This window comes from Varroa destructor, unplaced genomic scaffold (genome assembly GCF_002443255.2).
Source record: "Varroa destructor unplaced genomic scaffold, Vdes_3.0 BEIS01000001.1, whole genome shotgun sequence".
Classification (NCBI taxonomy): Eukaryota; Metazoa; Arthropoda; class Arachnida; order Mesostigmata; family Varroidae; genus Varroa; species Varroa destructor.
Genome location: NW_019211454.1, coordinates 35,275,188 through 35,294,127, shown reverse-complemented (window position 1 = coordinate 35,294,127; position 18,940 = coordinate 35,275,188). Strand labels below are relative to the sequence as shown.

Genomic DNA, 18,940 nt, shown 5'->3' with positions numbered 1-18,940 from the left:
CATAACTAATTAAAAAGTTTTAACAGTACGTTGGCGATAATCGTAGCGTATCAGTATGCACCTCGGCAAGGTAAATTTAACCCTTTATTGGATACAACGGCTTGAACTGTTTACTGCAACTCAGATAATAGCTCAGGCAGAAGCTCCCTGGGGCCAACAAGGTTAAGGAGTTTGAACCGTGAAGCTTTGACTTTTCTGAGATGCGTAACTGCAAGATGGCGAGCAAATATTCGCTAATACGACAATCAATCGCTTGCTTTCCATTCAGATGCTGTCCTAATTGGGAGTTAAATAAAATATCTAGTTAGCGTTTACCTTTGAAAAGCTGTGCTCACTGAAGAGAACATCATACTCTCGTAGTGGTTTCAGATAGGTGCATTTAGTGTAAAAAGGTTGATTAGGACATACTGAAAAATGAAGGTGAAGCTGTGAATGGCTAGTTAATCGAATGGCAAGTTATACGTGCTCAATAAAATGAAGCCCTACCTCATGCTAATAGACTAGTGCCGAACTGGCTGAACGTGTGAATATGCTCTGCTGTGAAGACAGACGGCCGTCTTGGATCCCACATTAGGAGTCCTAAAGGATAGCGTATGTAGGGTGTGGCTGAACAAGGGTCTAAAGAAGCACAAAAAGCTAACGATTGGCCCATTGAGGAAAAAAGCAAATAAAAAATTTCTATGTCGGGACACGAAGAAAAATTTCATCTAGTTAGAGGCAGTCTGTAAACATCAATACTATTCCGAACGCCTTACACAGATCACTATGGCTTTTTATTATATAGCATCGAGGATAATAAGCATTGTAAAACAATGATAAGTGACGTTTAAATGGTGTATAGAATTAAGCAACAGTATCTTAAAGAACAAAGTGTCTAACCATCAGATCGTAAAAGAATTTGTTTATAGAAAGCTGTCTAGTTCTGCTGTCCATTGAGTCCTAGTTACGTAATTAAGCCTTAAGCCCGTGAGGCCAAAAAAAATTAGCAAAAAAAAAGAGACTCAAATCTAGATATACGCCTCAAGTGGGAAAAATCGTTTAATTAACATGTGCAATTATGACTAGGTGTGCGATAGATTAATTCAGCCAAACCGTATTTGAGAGGGTTTTCCAAAATCGCCCACTGTACAAGTGCTGAATATACAGAATACTCAGTCGTTCTTCGCTGAAGCGGCCCTTTTCGCCGAAGTCGGCCTAAACAAACATCATTATTTATTACTACAGTACTCATAAGGTACAGTTTATACCCAGTTCAAGACGTTCTCGACTCACACCAGCATCGTTTTCATCATAAACACAACGTAGTATTACCGTTATTGTTATTACTTTTGCGTTTATATCCTCGAACAGAGGCAGTCGCTACGATAATTCGCGTGTGCTTACAATTTTAAAAGTCAACAGAAAAATTAGGTCTCACAACTAACGGCGACCTAAGAGTTTTACTTTGTTCTTTTTACATGCGTCACATTGAGCGGCCTATGTAGTGCCATTAGGATCAAAAATATAGTTGGGTTTATGTTCGCTCTTCTTTCTGGGCGTACATGCAGTCATTTCTCTTAGTGGCGTCTCACATTGTCGGCGCATCTACTGGCCAGCGTTTCACGTTTCCGTCGAACACGGTGTCTGGATCGTGGCGTATATAACAACCTCCTTTGAGTATACCTCTTCTATACGAGTAAACAGCTTTATTAGATCACAGGGCTTGGATAAACTATCAATAACCCACACATTTTGTTCTAATTTTTTCGACGATAAGACCACTTACCTGTTATGTTTCCGAATATTCTCATTACACAGATTCTTTTCCAGAGCCAATACGTACGATGATCCTTTTACAATGAAGACAAATGTTAGCCGTACATCCCTATTTGCTGATGGTCGAATTCTGCTTCGCCAAATTATGTGCAGACGGCACTCCAGTCTAAAGTGTAAACGAAACGAATTCGATCTATGAGGGATATACATGATAGACCAAATCTTATCCCTACGATGCATAGAGATATGCCATTCGTATTAGAAAAATAATCAAACATGTTTATTAACGTATGCAAGGCGACTGAAACATTGATTCAACTATATTTGATCATTCTTGGTTGGTCTTAAAATGAAATTATCAATAGAGCGGCTTGGGTATATTGAAACACTGAGTCATAGAGGTCATATTTGGTTCTAGCAGAGATACCATAAATAACGTATAAAATATCTGCAAGTATTCTTCAGTGTATGCGCATAACCTCAGACCTCAATGGCCTTGTGGCTAAGTTGAATCAGGGACCCGATTTATGAATGAAATAAATATTTAAATAGAGCTTTATAGTTGTTATTGTTATTACATTAGATGACGGGTATTTGTGTTAACTGTAAGTCGAGCTTACTCACTTGTGGATATGCATTCGTAAAGTCCAAAAACTTTGCCCCCAGAGGATAAAGTTTTTTCTAATGGAGCTTAGCAATTTCGAAATAATTCCACTTTTAACTAATCTTTATATTCGTACGAGTTTTATAGAAAAACATTACGTATCTCTTCTCAAGAAGTTACAGAATTTTCCGATTACTTATTAATATACTATAACAATCGTTCTAATTTCATAGAACTTGAAGGTGCCGTACTATAAATAGGGACTTGCACGGTATGAAGGACTGAAGCCCGAATCGGATGTGCCATTGGCGCGGCAAGTCACTTAGATGTCAATAAAACTTCGAGTTCATTGAACAATTTTAACTTAATAAAAAAACTAAAGCGTCTTAGATTTAGAACAATCAGACAGCAAACAACAAAACCTGAACGAAGCAAAACCTGAACCCTAAGCATTTTTTCCTTAGTTTGCATTCCCGTTCTCTTTCAAAAATCGACCTCTAATTGACTACTGAGTCTGGCCGCATTGAGATAAGCGTAATTAAAAGTATTGTTCAAATCATCTTTGCTATCCCTTCTATTGCAACATAAAATGATAACCGTATCAAGCATTTTCATCTAAAAATGTTCCGTTAACATAATCATATTGCCATCCCTCGGGTCTCCATTTATACTATTTAGACGTGATGGTTATAGAAAGGTAAAGATGTTTGTGATTCTTTCAATGGTCCACCTTCTCCATCCAGGAGACCCTATACAAAACGGTGATTTGCCGGGGAACACTTTTTACCGATGAGTTTGGCTGTAAATTTATGCTTCCACGACTCTGTCCAGTGGTCAAAGGTTATTACTTTTATACTTCCCCAGAGGCGTCCGGTTAGGGTCATATGGCGTGGTACTATCGCCGTAAGATTAACATGACTTTGGTCAAAGAGATAAACAAAAGGTGAGGTTACATCTATATTAGACATTGATGAAAGGGCATACTGACGTGCAGATAGATACTTAGATAACATCAAGGGGTAAACGAATCCAACCGGAGTTTCGGGATGTCGCCCAACGCCTCAAGGAGCATGATAATATCTTTGTTAGATATGAACGTACCAGGAATTCGAAAGTCAAAGATATGTCTTTTTCTGTTCCACCAGCAGTGAAGCATAGAGCCTACAAATGTTTAAGCTAGTTCCTAGTGTTAAATGTTCCTATCAATTTTTCATCCTCTCTGCGTGCAGACTTTTACAAATAGCACGATCATTAATTATGTCATGAAATCTTCAAATAAGCAATGTTAACTTCATATTTTTCTAGCTGACGGTTTTCAGACTTCGTGTCGTAACAGGGCGACGTGCCCTGGATTTGGCATTTTTCTCTAAATCCCACTAACTCACCGTACTTCATGATGCCCAAGGCGAGTGCTTCGATGAGCTCGGTTGAAGGGACAGCAATACAGATCGCAGGCTTCGTTGTTGTCTTTGAAGTGCTTTTCAGCAGTGGGGTATACTCGATCATTAGTTTGGCCGTCGAGAATTTGATCTTCTATCGCCGCTAGCAGTTCATTTGAAAAGAGAAAGTAGAACTGCATCGTCTTTTCAAAGAGAAAAAGTTTATTCTAAGAACAATCGGTTGGAATTGTAAGTCTCATATGAAAGAGGCTTGAACCTTTCGGATGCGAACCTAACACTTACAGTTATAACTGTAGATTATCATGTCATCCTTTATGTACTTCTACCCAGAAGAACCAATGTACTGGTCAGTTTTGTAGCTTCTTGGCCCGTTAATAGCTTAGGTGGCGCTTTTGTGCCGAAGGAGATCAAGGTTCAACATCGTATAGTAAAAATTGGCTAAATCGATTAAACTTCTACCATATTTTAACTGTTCAATAAAAAAGTGCGCCTACGTTTTAGATTTAATCACATTTTTTATTATGCAGCAACTACCGTACAACGTTTGACAGACGTGCATTTAGCTAGGCAAAAAATAATAAGGCATAAATAGCAACAGTTCGAAAGTAAGTCATTTACATGATTATTAATGGAATGAAAATACGACATCCATGATCTAAGCCACACAGAGGAATAGTGCCTTGCCTTGAACAATCTGCCGCCCTCGACTGTTACATCATTATCGGGTAAATTCAAACGCGAATCCGTACCAAGTTATAGTTAAATTTCCTAAATATAACAAGTTCATGGCCAGACATGTTTGTTTTTTTGATAACAGAGTGATCTGGCTGTTGCCAGTATGAGTCATGCTTAAGATCTCTGTTAAGTTGCTGCCTGCCTAAGATTTTTTAAAACATTTTTATTTAAAATACGTCTTCTATGTTCTTCAAGTGAATATTTTCACGTTGTTGCACAGCTGCTTACCAAAGATTTAAGAATTCTCGGATTTACCTGCCCGAATAGGTTTTATAGAGAGCTCTTTCAAAAGGATAAAGAAACAGCTTGCATATTAAATATATCGAAACTTCTTTAAAGCGATAGTATACAGCACAACACGCAAAGGTCGCCCTTCATAATTCAGGACCACTATAACTTGCATATCGCTAAGTTGCACCAATTCGCGAAGGTTTCAACGGGAAACAGGCTGGTACAAATTGGTATCTGACTCTGTGGAAGCGGAATAGCAGTAACGTACGTCTTTCGCATAAAGGTAACGGACTCAAAAATGAAAATTGGAATCAACTTAGTAAGGTTGAATATTAAGTCATACTTAAATGCATTACTTGGAGGTCTGGGAACAGGCGTTTTGATACTAGACAACTTAAATCCAAATACTTTAAAAGTGCCCGCCCCGTGCTATCGCAAGTGTTGATAGCAGGGAAACTAAACGGTACATAATAGGTTAAGAAGAGATCCGCAGAGAGCGCGCGATGACTCATGCAGAAACCGGAGTAACTAAACGAAAGCAAAGTATTCAACGATTAGACCAGCGATTAGCATTCTGGTAAATAAGTACGGGCTAGAACGCTAAGGTTTGTGGGCGTCTAGCAGCGATTACGTGAACGAAAATATTAATTGACTATAAATCTTTAGTCACAGTATTCAATAAGCGACAGTAGCATGTACCAGGATCGAGTGTGACAAAACAGACCCAGCTTCGAGTTGAATGCGGACATGACTCTTTCGAAGCAGCTTGTTAATTTATTGAAAAAGAATAGAGTGCTTGGGTCTAGGGAGCCATTTAAGGTCTATGATCGTACGTTTAGTGTTACTTGCAGTCACTGGTAGACTAATCGATTGCTTTTGGTCACTCTTAAGCCCGAAGATCTTAGAAAGTTGTTGTGTTAACTGCTGCTACCAGCCGGATCACTTCGGTTGCAAAAATTTTTTGCGAAACCTCGACCGTCTCGTTCGTTTTGCCTGGTCGGCCGTTGCGGCCTTTACTGTTCGGCCAAGTCAGATTTGTCGCGCCTGTTCTTGGCATTGGCCTGAGCAATATGTTTGTTTTTGCTACCGTTGTTTGTTGTGCTGTCACGTTGTTGTGATTAGCGTTACGTATGGGGCTATCGCTGACGGTAGTCATGCTGCCGCTAAAAGTGGCGGCATCAGCAGCAGCAGCAGTAGCAGCTGAAGCACCCCCCACATGATCTTCCTGCCATAGCCCCGAGTGCGTCCCACTCGATTTTGCTTGAAAACGAAAGATCCACCTACCGCCATTGCTGTCCCTTTCCCATACTCGTTGTCGTTATCACTCCACACACAACCGCCCCGTACCGTTGAAGCCGCTGTTTATTCCATCGGGTAGCTAGGAAAATGAAGCGACTGGTCGGCAGACGCTGCACAGGCCGCTCGCCGCTGATGCTCCTACGACTATTGTTCTTGAGACTCTCGAAGGAGGTAATCTTCACATAAACAGTTCCCTGCAGCTTGATGGATAAGGATCATCCGTTTAACGTAAGAATACTGTCCCTCTCCTGCATCGCTATCCTTTCTCGCGGCAAACCAATGGTAGCCATAGCAACAGGCAAATCAATGAGCCAGCATTCCTTTTACGAAGCTTCAACGACGATGGCTACGGCGGCGCTTGTAGCCGTAGGAGCCGTAATAGGACCGTACAGTGGCAACGCATGCCGCGCCGTTCCAACAAGAAGTAACGTGACGTCTTTTTTGCTTCATGCGACTTTACAACCACGTAATCAGCACCGGGGTCCTTTGAGAACATGCTCATAGAGTGGAGCGGTACAGCAATCTTAGGTAGCAGCGACTGTGCTGCTGCTGCTGATGATCATCACGAGGCGGTCTCATAGCCCAGCAACCCTCGTCCTCTGTATCCAAGAGCTTATGTCAACTTGCTACACCCGTATCTCCGCTCCAAATCTGTTTTACTGCTTCCTCTGGTTTGTAAGGCAGCTTGTATCGACCTTGGGGATTACTTTCCACACTTCCCTGTTTTTGACGCTTAGGTGATCTAACTAGCCGTATTCATCCTCTAACACTACACTCTGCTTACGAAATCTACCTTCTCGCCAGTTTTTCGGGTTCACCCTTCAGGCTAAGTTAAACAGTCCCATAGTCGTCCTGATGCAAGTTGGCTTTTCGAGCAAGTGCGTCTGTGTGGCAGGCCCCTTAACTACGACCAACGTCCCTGTTACTGCCTGCAACTCCGTCTGTTGGCCAAGGCAGAAACAGGACCAGCAGGCTCAAAAGGACTAAAAATGTGGTATATGTAGACGAGTTTTAGGTAGGATACAGAAGATGTCGAGGGGAGTACTATGGCCCTAGGTGAGGCGGGATACGGCGGAAGCCAAGTAGTGCGTTAGTGACTTGGGAATGGGGAATAGAAAAAGCCAGACGAGAAACTGTAGGACGCACGGGCCGACGTACGGTGTAAAGGTGGTACTGGAATAGCAGGCGGAGAGCGAACACGTTTTTATTCGTTCAACATTTGTTTGTTGCAGGCTAGTTAGAGAGATATGGTCTTTCTCGATGGTCTCAGGAACGACAGTAGCAGCAACTCGGTGGTGGCGCTAGTGGGTCACCAGTAGCGGGAAAAGAACAAGTCGAGACTGGATGGCGTTCGTTTCTATGCCAATTTATCCGAAGACCCACCCAGGTCCGAATGATCCGGGACCTTCGCCAGGAAGCGGGATAGGTCTGGGATGAGCCAGCAGGGGTTCTAAGGGCTGAAGGCTACAAGAGGGCTAACGGCGCCACCGTCGGCGCGCCGTATCGCATCAGCTAGGCGCATCGGTTGGGGAGGGCAGCAGAAGGTGGAGAGCGGCGTTGTCACCGCCGTGTCCAAGTGCCAGCAACCCTCGGAGAGTAAAGCGGGCGGCAGGAGACGGTACGGGGGTGGAATGGGCATCTCGTCTTGTTGAGCACGTCGGTAGCTGAGAGGACTGGGTTCGGTTGGCAGGGGGATTGTTTGAAGGAGGCAAGCAAGCAGGAAAGCAGGGGCGCCACTGTGTCGCCTGCTTCTTCTCCGTCACCGCCATCCTCTTCACCGACTGACGCTGTCGCTCTCGCTCCACGATTACCCTGACAGGCGTCGCTAGTCCGCGACCCAGCTGGGGGCTGCTACTAGCTCAACGAGCCGCATTTGTCAACTGGCTTGCCAACGATGCCAGCAGCCAGGAGACACGAACAAGAACGGGGATGAGCGAACGACAAGGGTTCCATGTTGCCACGATGGCACAAACAACAACCAGCAGCGTCCGTTTGAGACGCACTGTAGAGACTGAGAGGGAACGAGAAAGAGAGAAAAGTAGTAGCATAGCAAGAATCTACCATCGACAAACCGCTCGCCTGCATTGCTGCTGCCATTGCCACTGCTGCTCTCATCGGCTAGACGAAGAAGCGCTCTGCCACAAGCCAAGCGCTGTTGTCGTGACGGAGGAAGTTGCGGGAATATGACGAGACACAAGAATCTTTGAAAAAGAGAGGAAGACGGCTAAACGAACAGGCAAGCGAAGGACAGTAAATTTACAACGAGAGGTGGTAGTGTTATACGCGCATTCTGGGAACTGACTATCTCTAGAAGCTTTAAAACAAGTGACAGATTTTTCAATGCTTGAATGACTCCGTGCTATCTACAGTAACATGGTCTAAGTTAGTTGATAACTGCTCGCATGGTCATGGCACATTTCAGTCGTGGCTAGTCAAAATCATGGAATTTCTTCAAATTACAGACACCATAATAGTAATAACAACCAGCGATTTGAGCCTAGTTCGAACTGTGGTTGATGAGGAGTCCGATTATATTGCGCTTCCAATTGCTAAACCTGTACATCATTTCAGGGCAGGGATTTCAGTACTCCAACACATTCGAAGTACTCTGCTTTCCTAAGGTACTGATAGGCGCAAGTCAAAATCAATGAAAAAACCAAATGGATATAGCAAAACTAGCATGCAGCCTTATTATATAGCGCTTAATTTCCAGTCTTTGCTAATGGTTTCTGAATTATTTTTTTAGATTATCGAAAAATCAGTACCCATATTGAAGTTCCTTAGCTCATTTACAAAGTAAGCAATGGTATGTAAAGGCTAATACTCTTTCATAAACGATATTCACAATTTTATATAGTGATAAAATGTATCAGCATTTAATACAACGAGCTCTTTTCATAAAAATACACATTTTTTTTTACTTATATCGTCTCCTATGCTACATTGACTATGTCAAGTTAGAAATAAGTAGACCAGGCTACAACTGTAATAGTTTAATTTTTCAAAAAACGATTTTGGTTATTAAGTTATTCATTGGGAAGTTTAGTAAAAAATATCATTGATTTCAGTGTCACAGTAAGGACAATACAGGTGACAAAGAACGCTTGAGTTGCTTGGTGCGGGAACACGCTCTGACACAGTCAAGCAACAAATAGGGTAGCATAAATTTCCAGAAAAGGCTGTCGGGAAAAATAAATGTTATACGAACAGTTGAGATGTTATCAAAGGTTTAAAACGACACTGTCCCTTTTAGCTGACTGGATGATGAATTATTTTTTGAAGAGCGACGTAAGCCGTGTGGTTTGGCATTTTCAACAACAACTTTAGTGCAATTTTTACAGTTAAAATAAATTAAATTAGTTTTTATTATATATTATATCTTAATTACTTATATTATTATATATTAATTATTAACAGTAAATTTTTGCAGTTAAGTTCATTTTTAGATATACTTCATTCCTCGTGGCCTACCTACATTAAAAGTGCTGCCTAAAAGTATTCGTTTTCTGCTTCGAAGAAGCCATTTCCGATTAAGTCTCTTCGAAAATTTCTCTCTGATATTTGAACATTGCAAAATCATAGTAAATAAAAGCAGTACATGGAGAACGGTAGTCAATGACATTTCCGAATGGTGTTCGCCCGATATAGCACTATATGGGTCCAGCAGCATGTAGTCATGCAATAATCTTTCATAGATTATTTATAGTCAGCCAAAGAGAGCAACTAAGCTATTTATATATATATATTTGTGTATAATTTTGTACACACGTGTATGCACACGAAGTATATCCACATCACCATATAGAACTGGTCTGTTGCAGAATCTTTTCATAAGCTGTACTTCGCCACAGTCCCAGAAGTTGCCTGAAATTGCATTAGCTACGTAGAGCCCAACGATTGACTGTCCACTATAATAATGTCGATTTCCTCGATGAAGACATGGTTGATGGCGTCCAGGGAATCCCTTGTCACCTGAGTGGACTTCGAATTATTTGGTGTTCGATGGGAGCAATATTCTTTAAGTCTATGATACATTTTCAAAAGCATGTACCCAAGCCCACAGTCAGCGGAAAGCAGTGCTTCTCGTTTGGATGCAAGAAGCACTGCTTTCCGCATTGTCCAGTGTCTTTCAATCGCTCCATCCACAACACAAAACAAGTAAGCTATTTTATGGAAGTATGGGCGCGATCAGAAATAAACGAAGACTCTATGACATTTTCTTTCATTTTCCACATGAAATATGCGATTAAAAGCAGGGACTCCTGGTTTTCTTTTGAGGTTATATGATTAATTTATATCTAACCTAAGCGTGCGATCTCAGAGAACGCTTGAAACACATGGTCTCATGTGAAACCAGTCAAGATGCCCTGAATCGTTCTGTATTTTCAAGCGTTTCAATTAGTTGCAATGCTATATGGCTCACCGGCCCGACTAAGCTAACTACAGTTAGCTTAATCAGGGGCAACTTGAATTGGATTTTTTCTAGAGATCATCGCTCGACTGAATTCTATGTCATAAACAGAAGCCGCGACACTCAAAATAAAAATACGCTACAGTAGAACTTTATTGAATCGTACTATCTAGGCCAATTCACTAGTCAAGAATAACAAGAACAATGTACATCAGTGCCATATTTAATAATAATTTAGTAATAGTAAACATTTTCATTATTACTATCGTTACATTTTAGTTATTAATACTGTTATATAATAACAGGGTAACTCTCGGTGTCAATGTATAACGTTAGCCCCTAAAGACTAAATAAATTGTCTCAACCGAATGCCGTAGAAGCGATGCTTGAAATACACACGGGCCTTGCTTAAGGCTTTGCTGCAATGAATGAATGATACAACGGCTGCAGTGACCATACGATCATAATTTATTAATTGCATTAAATTTTTAAGGCACATGCGTACCAAGTTACGGTTTATTAAGTTTATAAACGAATGACTAGCTTAATGAATAATTTTTGGATGCAGGTTCAAAAATATGCTTCGAAGGATTTCCTCCATTCGCTGAGACCCGTACCTATAGACAAGACGATAAAGTACCTGGTGTATCTCAATTATATGAGTAGTACAAGATTACCTATGTAGTTGGTATTATTTGTCTTGTCAGTAGTTATATATATATATGCCATATATCAACCTTTTCGTTGAGTTAGTAGTTAGCTACCCATACTGGTCATGAATTTTTTGGTCATATATAATATAAAAAAATGTTAAATTATATGTTTGATTTAACAAAGTGGAAAGTAAATGGCATTGTACGCATCGTGGTCCGCGTTAGCTTTGGGTGGCAGCAGTTCGTGAACATATAATATCATCATACAAACTAAGCAATAATCTAACGAGTGAAATATTAGGTACTATGTTTCGACATAAATATAAATATACACATTGCCAATGGAAGATAGGAATCAAAATTTACTTACTGTAATTTATGTATTAAAAATATTTCTGGTTTGTTTATTTATTTTTTATAGACTAAATAAGTAATTTATATCGTCGCAATAGCAAAAGGGAATAACAACGAGTAAGTGAGTTTGGATTTCGAAGTTCTTCTTGCTTCAAAGAAATTGCATTTTTGTACACAAAGAATTCAGGATATACTTCTATTCATATATTGAAAAGCCGGCGCGACTATATCTATCTTAATGAATATTTGCTTGCTCTGCATCATCAGTACACTTCACCTCTAAGTGTATACCCGTAGCAAAATTAGTATTATGTATCATGGACTTCAGTCACACAACGTTTACCGTATGGATACATGTAAGCGTAAATTATAGTTAAGAATATCGAGCTCAAAAGTAAATTAAACTGCACCTATGTTTTCTACGAATGACATAATAATAAGCGTAAAGTACGGCTTCGAACACTCAAATTATGGCATCATATACTTGGCTTACTTAGTACACTTATTTTGTATAGAGCTATCATAGATAATCACCTCAATATCTAGCCCAAATACTGTGGTATGAAAGAATAGCACGGGCTATTAATGCAGTTAGATCTTGGTCTCTGGACACAAAACAGCCTTCTGAATGTGAGTCATTCTAGATTTGTGGACATCTTATCTTATGAACAGTTCATGAAAAACATTCGCAAGGCCCTTAGCTTTAATCACAACTCTCATTTTTTCAACGAAGTCGATCACATTCAAAATCGAACATAGTTACTGAGTCATTATCTCAGCGCATATTTTTACTTATTGGTTACAATCGACTGATGATCCACGTGTTCTGAAGAGATGAATCGGTGCTACCATTTTTACCTGGAATATGCTTGCCTGTCTCTATAGGCCCTTTAAAGAGAAGACGTTCTAAAAAAATACATGTGCCGTGCCCTTAGGTAGGCTTCAGAGTGCTGATCGAACTATTAGTTGTTTTGTTTCCGATATATATGAATAGATTAGAACACGTAAAGAATACTGAATGTGTCGGACAGTATAAATTCCATTTTTAATTTTTCAGGGTATAGTTTAGGAAAGCACCTGCGCTGGTCGCAGTGTAGTGGAGGATGCTTTCACTTTAGTTGGTTGCCTTAGATTTTTGATAAATAATAAAGGTACCTTGAGCATTCGAATTACGCACTATAATTTCAGGTTCACCATAGTTCATTGTCGTGTCGCCTAGTCGTTCAATGTAAACCATATTCATTACGGTAATGACAATGGTATTCGATCTGCAATGATCTGAAGTGAACATGGCGTACAGGAGTACTTCTGATATTTTGAAGCTATATATAACGATAACTTACAACGTTTCTTATTATCAGTAAATAACGTGGCTCAGCATGCATATAGACATATATACAATTAATGTCTCTTGTGTATATCTTTGAAAGAATTATATGTAAAACGGACTAACAAATTATTTTTACATAAATTCTCCAGCGACCATTGAACTTCCCACTTGTAATATACGTATTTGGAATCAATGCCCACCGTGTCACAACACATTATCCACTCTGAAGCTTGCAAAACTGGCTAGAAATCATCGATTATTTGAGGATGAGTCTTTTTGAAGTCATATACTTAGTGTTCGCTGACAGGTAAACAGTTACGCAATCGGATTTAAATATCAATATCTAACTACTCTTCTTAGCCATTGTAACAATGTCGCTGCCGTTACTAGCAGCTAACAGAGTTGCACTACTTTTGCCTCTGACTCGTCTGCACGTGTGTGCGAACCATGGGGGCGGGTCGACGCTCCGTCGCGGCAACCCCATGGCCAAGGCGGGCATAAATGCCGTGCGTGTAGACATACAAGGATGGCCTTGTAGCGCTAGGCCCTGCCTGGAGAAATAGTCCGGACGGCGAGTGCAGCCAGCAAGAGTCCATTGCTTCGTCCATAAAATGTAACAAAGAGTACAGGAGTCAACGCCGCCGGAGCAGGTCCTTTCCGCATCCTCTCCCATCGCCAGCGAACGCGAGCATGGACTGAGAACGCTTTCTGGTGCATAACTGAGATTGACGGAACCTCTGTTGCCAATACGTAATTGTCGTGAACGGCAGGATTGCACATGACGACAACCGCCTCTGAATTGTTACAATACATCAATTCAATCAGCGATACGAAAAGGCAGTAAGCATTTAACATGACGATCAAGTACAATGAGTGGGCTTCAGTGGAACCGCCGGTCGCAGTTGGAATTGCTTACTTTGGTGGCCCGAAATTACCAGCCATCACGCTAAAACTAGCGGGCAAAATAAAGCGCGCAGCAGACGATATTTGACGCGGGTAAATTCCGATGAGGATGTCGAAATGTCGAAGCTACAAACTTGCATTCGTTCATAAGGCGTCTCCAAATATGCCTTCATAGCAGTACCGAGATTACTAGCACTAAACAAGATTATCTAGTCGGGCGGGTCGTTAAATAAGTCATACAGAGAGAACGGATGGCGAAATTCTCGTACAAACTTGGTAAACAAATGCGAAGGTGAGCCGCTGATCAGTAAACCCATAACCAGTCTGTACTTTTTTCTCTACCCAATGGTAACTAGTACCCAAATTAACTATATGCTGTCAGTATCGTATAATTAACAAAACACTGAAATAGCACAATTCAAAATCTTACCTTACAGTTAACCTCCTACAAATTGTAAACTGCTGTCTAGCTCTACCTATAGACAATGGAGTGCAACATGTATGATATGGACCGTAATTCTAAGTCGCTATGGTTATTATTTTGGGACACACGTCGCGCGATTATATTCGTGTCTGAAACATCAACTGCTTCTCATCTCTGGCTCGTCAACGCGCTAGCTTTGGTTCGCGCAAACGAGCTCAGCGCGGGCTTCCTCTTAACCCGCCGCTTGTCTCAGGCACTCCGCCATTTCAGCCGAAGCCCCGTCGCCCCTACGATCCCCCTGTGGCGAACATCCCGTCGTCCGTCAGTCGACCGTTTTGTCGGTCTATTTTTTATTTATCAGAGCAGTCGCAGCAGAACACAGTGTAGTGTGCAGACGGTGGCTGGTGGTTGATCGGGGTGCTTCGATGATGGTTAGTGAAACTGTGGTAGCTGTGTGCCGTAGTGGTCGAAGAAGAAGACATTTAACGTGATCATTGTTGGTGCTGTGCAACGAGTACTCTTATTATTGATATTGAAATAATCTATTCTATTCGATGCGACTACGTGCACTGGCCTGCCAGGCTGCTCCTGCTATTGGCATTGCAACAGCCACTGATACGACCTGCGGCTGATTAGTGATGGCTATGTCTGTCCTGCTATCTGAATCGCTGTCGATCAGGTTAGACTTTGTTTCACGATAACTAGCAACAGGCAACAAGCAAAAAGAGTGGAAAAAGACATATCGACAGACGGACGGACGGACAGACGTGTATATGTGTGTATTGGAAGAGAAAGAGCCTGTCGTGCTGCTGCTGCTGCTGTTTGGGAAGGCAGTGGACGTGGTCGTGCAGCGAAAAGTCATAATAGCTTTCGAGTAGAGAAAAGGGGAAACGTCAGGCAGTTGATTGTCTTATTTAGGTGCGCACATGATCAAACATTTTATAAGACTGAGGAGAGCGGAGAAAGCAGGGATGCTGTGAGTGAATCTATCTCATTGCACTAACAAGGGTAATAGGAACGCGGTAGCTGCAGTGGCAGGAGATAGATCACTTTAACGATAATCGAATGTTGCTGCTACAACGAACGTACGCAGACGTGACGTGATGTGTGTGGGTTCGAGCGCTTGGTGCTCAGTTACTTGCGATGAACTTATTAGCTAACAGAGTCAGAGCAGATCATCGCTTAGAGCCGCCCCTAGCGCTACATATACAGCAATATCTATCGTCCAAACTATTTCAACAGTCGCAAAAGTAGGGGCACAACTACTGGCAGTGATAGAGACAGCGGAATTAGCGGCGGCGGCGGCGGCGGCGGTGGCTGCGCCAACAATCGCTATAGCAGAAGCGCCAGGGCCTGGACTGTCAGCAGCAGCAGCAGCAAAAGTAGCTACAGTTGCCGCTCGCTTCGAAACAGAAGAAGAAACAACGACAGCGATAGCGAAACCAACGAAATCTGCGACAAAAACGGGAGCGGCGCTGGTGTCATCGCCATCATCAGCTTCAGCATCGTTCCCTTCGACGAGGTGTCGTTGTCGGGGCTCATCGCGGCTTCAGTTACCGCCAGCACGAAGCGCTGTCGCTAGCATTACTGCTGCTGCTGCTGCTGCTGCTGCTGCTGCTTCTTCAAGACGATAACTGCTCGGGCTGCTGAAAGTTGAAAGAGGACGAGCGAGTTCATCGGCCGCGGCCAGCATCCCGCAGTTGGCAACTCATTGACACAACTCAATGTATCTTAGTGCGTCAACGGGGCAAGGTGCGTGTATCATCGGTTGAAACTCTCATTCTACAGTGTATATGTGCATATTTGTGTGTATGCATGTGTGTGTGTACGTATGTATGGATCGGCTGGCACGCAAGTCGTTCGAACGTTTCGAACGAACGAAATGAAGTCAGCGCACTATTGTTGCTAGTTGATACGGAGGAGATGGCGAGTTTGACAGCTGACCACAAACCATACTACAAAAAGGATTTTCCACTTACTAGAATAACAATGATCAAACTCCACTACACCAAATGATCATATCTATAATTATAGCAGAGGATTCTTGATCCCAGTACCACAGGGCTACTCAGGAGCAGTCAGCTGGGACGACATTATTAATCATCCTATTGCATATACGCAGTACATATCAAACAGAACCGTTAGTAGCGAGACGATTTTGTATATTATATTTACACCTGTATGTGTGATATAGAAAAATAATAGTTTTACATCAACTGCAATACTAGCATATTATTAAGAGTTATAATTGTTATGTGAATCGATACATCTCGTGTACATGCATGAGATACTGCCGGCAGGCAGCAGAAGTAACATCGAAATTTCAAGTAGCAACTGCCTACATGCAATTTCATTGATTTGCGCTGTCTACAGGTGTAGGGGACTTTATAATGAGTGCCACACGTCGTGTGCACGCTGTTGAATATAATGCGAACGGTCAGTTGATAAGCGTCGTTTCCGTTATTATTGATAATTTTTCACATTATAAAATAGAAATAGGATATATTTGCTTGTTTATTACATCATACCGTATATATGTATATTAGAAAAGACGGCGTTTGTGCCGTGAAAGAAACAAAACAAACGTGGAAGGATAAAAGGAGCACAAATGAATACAGCCATAGAATGAAGCAGATCGCCCTTCGCCGTCACCAGGACGCCTTACACAAGTGTCTCTGTGATGATACAATGATGCGTTAATGAACGTTAAATCAAGGCTTTCTCAAAGAGGATAGTTACTATGATACCACTATTGGCAATAGGAAAATATGCGAAAGCAGCAGCAGGTAAATGAAAAGATCAAAAATAATTGCTGTCCTATTATTCCCGCACCGTACTATACCGTTAGCTCATTCAATCGACTCAGATTCGAGTCAGTAAAACCCCAAGATGATGGCATTTTGAACGTAACATTTTCATTTCGAATTCCCGACTTACAACAGCTAGAAGCTCGACTAGCCTCAACGCAAAGCGCTTAGTCGTGCGGTAAATAACAACGGCAACGACGTCATGCCGATCCAACATTTGAATTGTAGTGCTACCTACCTCGCATGTATTTTCCTGCGGTATGAAGTACGTGTGTAGCATTTAAGGACTGCATTCAACCAGATCTCGATCGTTATTTCGGCGGTGACAGCAGACGCAACAGGGGCAATATCAGCAAAAAGCATAAACTCTAGCTGCATTGAGACGTTTCCATCTACACTGCCGAATTATCTCGCCAACAAATATATAAAGCCAAGATGTGATACAAACGCGACTGTGTGTCAAATAATTAACAAAAGTACATATACAGAAAACAGTTACTTACCTACCTAAAGATGGATAAACGATTTCGCAGGGCCGGAACTGTCTTATTTGTTGTGATTGGCTGGTCTAGTCGAAACAAGGCTAAACACATCCGAGTGTTCTGTCGTATTTGTCCTTTCTTATTGCCAAGATTTTGTCATTGTTTTGCATTTCAAGTGCCCTAATTAGTTATCATTGCATTTCATTGAGATTTAATTTTTTAACGCCGAAAATTTGCTTTTCGGAGACGGAAAAATTGCTCAATACTTGAATACCCCATTCTTCAAACGAAAAATCTATTGAAGCTGGCTCAATCTAAAGATATGAGAGTTCGGTTAGGAGGAAACGGATTTAAATATGGCCAGAAGAGTTTTGCGGTGACTGCTTCGGCTAGCAAACTATGCGTGTGCGAGAATCATTAGTTCAACTGTCCATTGTAGTTGCGTTATCAGTGTCATGTCGACCAACTTCAATCAAATATATCGCATATGGTGATGACGACGTTGGCGACTTTGGTAATGGCTGTAGCGATGGTGGCTGTGTACTTGCACACTAACCGGACATCTATAGTGAAATGTTTATGGTCTATTCTCTCATCTTTTTTTTTGCCTGTTACCGCTGCTTTCTACCATATCACTATCTGAAGTGTTGGACGGAAGTTCAGGCGAAATGATCCATAATACATACATATTATACGGTGATATCCCCGACAGCAAAGATCAAATCGACAACCGGTAACAATGACCGTCACCGAAGTGACACTGCTTCATCTCCAGCGGCTCTACCACGCATCCATTCGACACGCATCTGTTCGGTTTTCTTCCCGAACCCTGTTTCGCCTTTCTTCTGACTTTGTCTACATTTTAGCTTTTCACTTACTTTCTTACGAATGTCTATATAAGCCAGTGTGCGTGGCTGCTTTACTGCGTGAATCTCTTGTCGCTATCTTATGAGCGCTGTCGTTAAGTCGTGAGAGAAAGGTCCCAACCTACGCCCCCTCCCCTTACCCTGTGCTCTATTTCCGATTCCTTTCTGAGGCCATTACCTATAGCCATAGCAGCTTCGAGAGAAACCTAAAGGTTCGTGTGTGTTAGGGAAAAAGGGTTTTTGGCCAAACCCAGTTTAAGGTAAGTGGACAAGGGGCACTGGGTAGAAGCGAGGGCGCGACAGGCAAACCCGTCGGACGCCGTCGCGACTTCGGTGGGAAGGTGCAATTTGAAGCTAATAAACGGCGGTTACCATCAGGTTACTGCTTCTGCTGCTCCAAACGCCGCTAAAATTATCGCTAAGGGTACTGGTGTGTTTAGCGTCTTTATGTTCGTTTACCTCTACCATTACTCGCAATGTCGTTGGTGGTACCGTAGGAGTTCAAATCGGTGACTGTGGCCGCAAAAAGAAGTGACGTTTTTCTTCGTGCCTCTCTCTCGTCTTTCTTTCCCTCTGTACTCTAAATCCAATCTTTCATTACTACAGCGCTTGTCGTGTAGGCTAGCTAGGCCACCTTTTTCTGTTTCTCTTTAATGTAACTCGTGGCGCGCCACTTGTCGAACCTT

General features: G+C 41.9%; 1 protein-coding gene and 1 long non-coding RNA gene across 5 annotated transcripts in view; one reads left to right on the top strand and one right to left on the bottom strand.

Annotated features, from left to right (window-relative positions):
* Positions 1-701: 701 nt before the first annotated feature.
* Positions 702-6,699, bottom strand: LOC147758566 (uncharacterized). 2 transcript variants are annotated; one of them, XR_015318642.1, is made up of 4 exons: positions 6,010-6,699; positions 3,745-3,901; positions 1,766-1,921; positions 702-1,667 (listed from the first exon to the last, which is right to left on the bottom strand). It is a non-coding gene; the product is annotated as an uncharacterized LOC147758566 (long non-coding RNA). The 2 variants fall into 2 exon arrangements; XR_015318641.1 differs by having other exon boundaries at positions 702-1,921.
* A 7,701-nt stretch (positions 6,700-14,400) lies between these two features.
* The window catches only part of Dlg5 (MAGUK family member discs large 5), a 50,396-nt gene continuing 45,856 nt past the window's right edge, over positions 14,401-18,940 (top strand). For all 3 annotated transcript variants that reach the window (XM_086976861.1, XM_022809458.2, XM_022809546.2), the window contains exon 1: positions 14,401-15,851. In XM_086976861.1, coding sequence (XP_086832987.1) covers positions 15,824-15,851 — 28 coding nt within the window. In that variant the 5' untranslated portion in view covers positions 14,401-15,823. The remainder of the gene's footprint in view (positions 15,852-18,940) is intronic.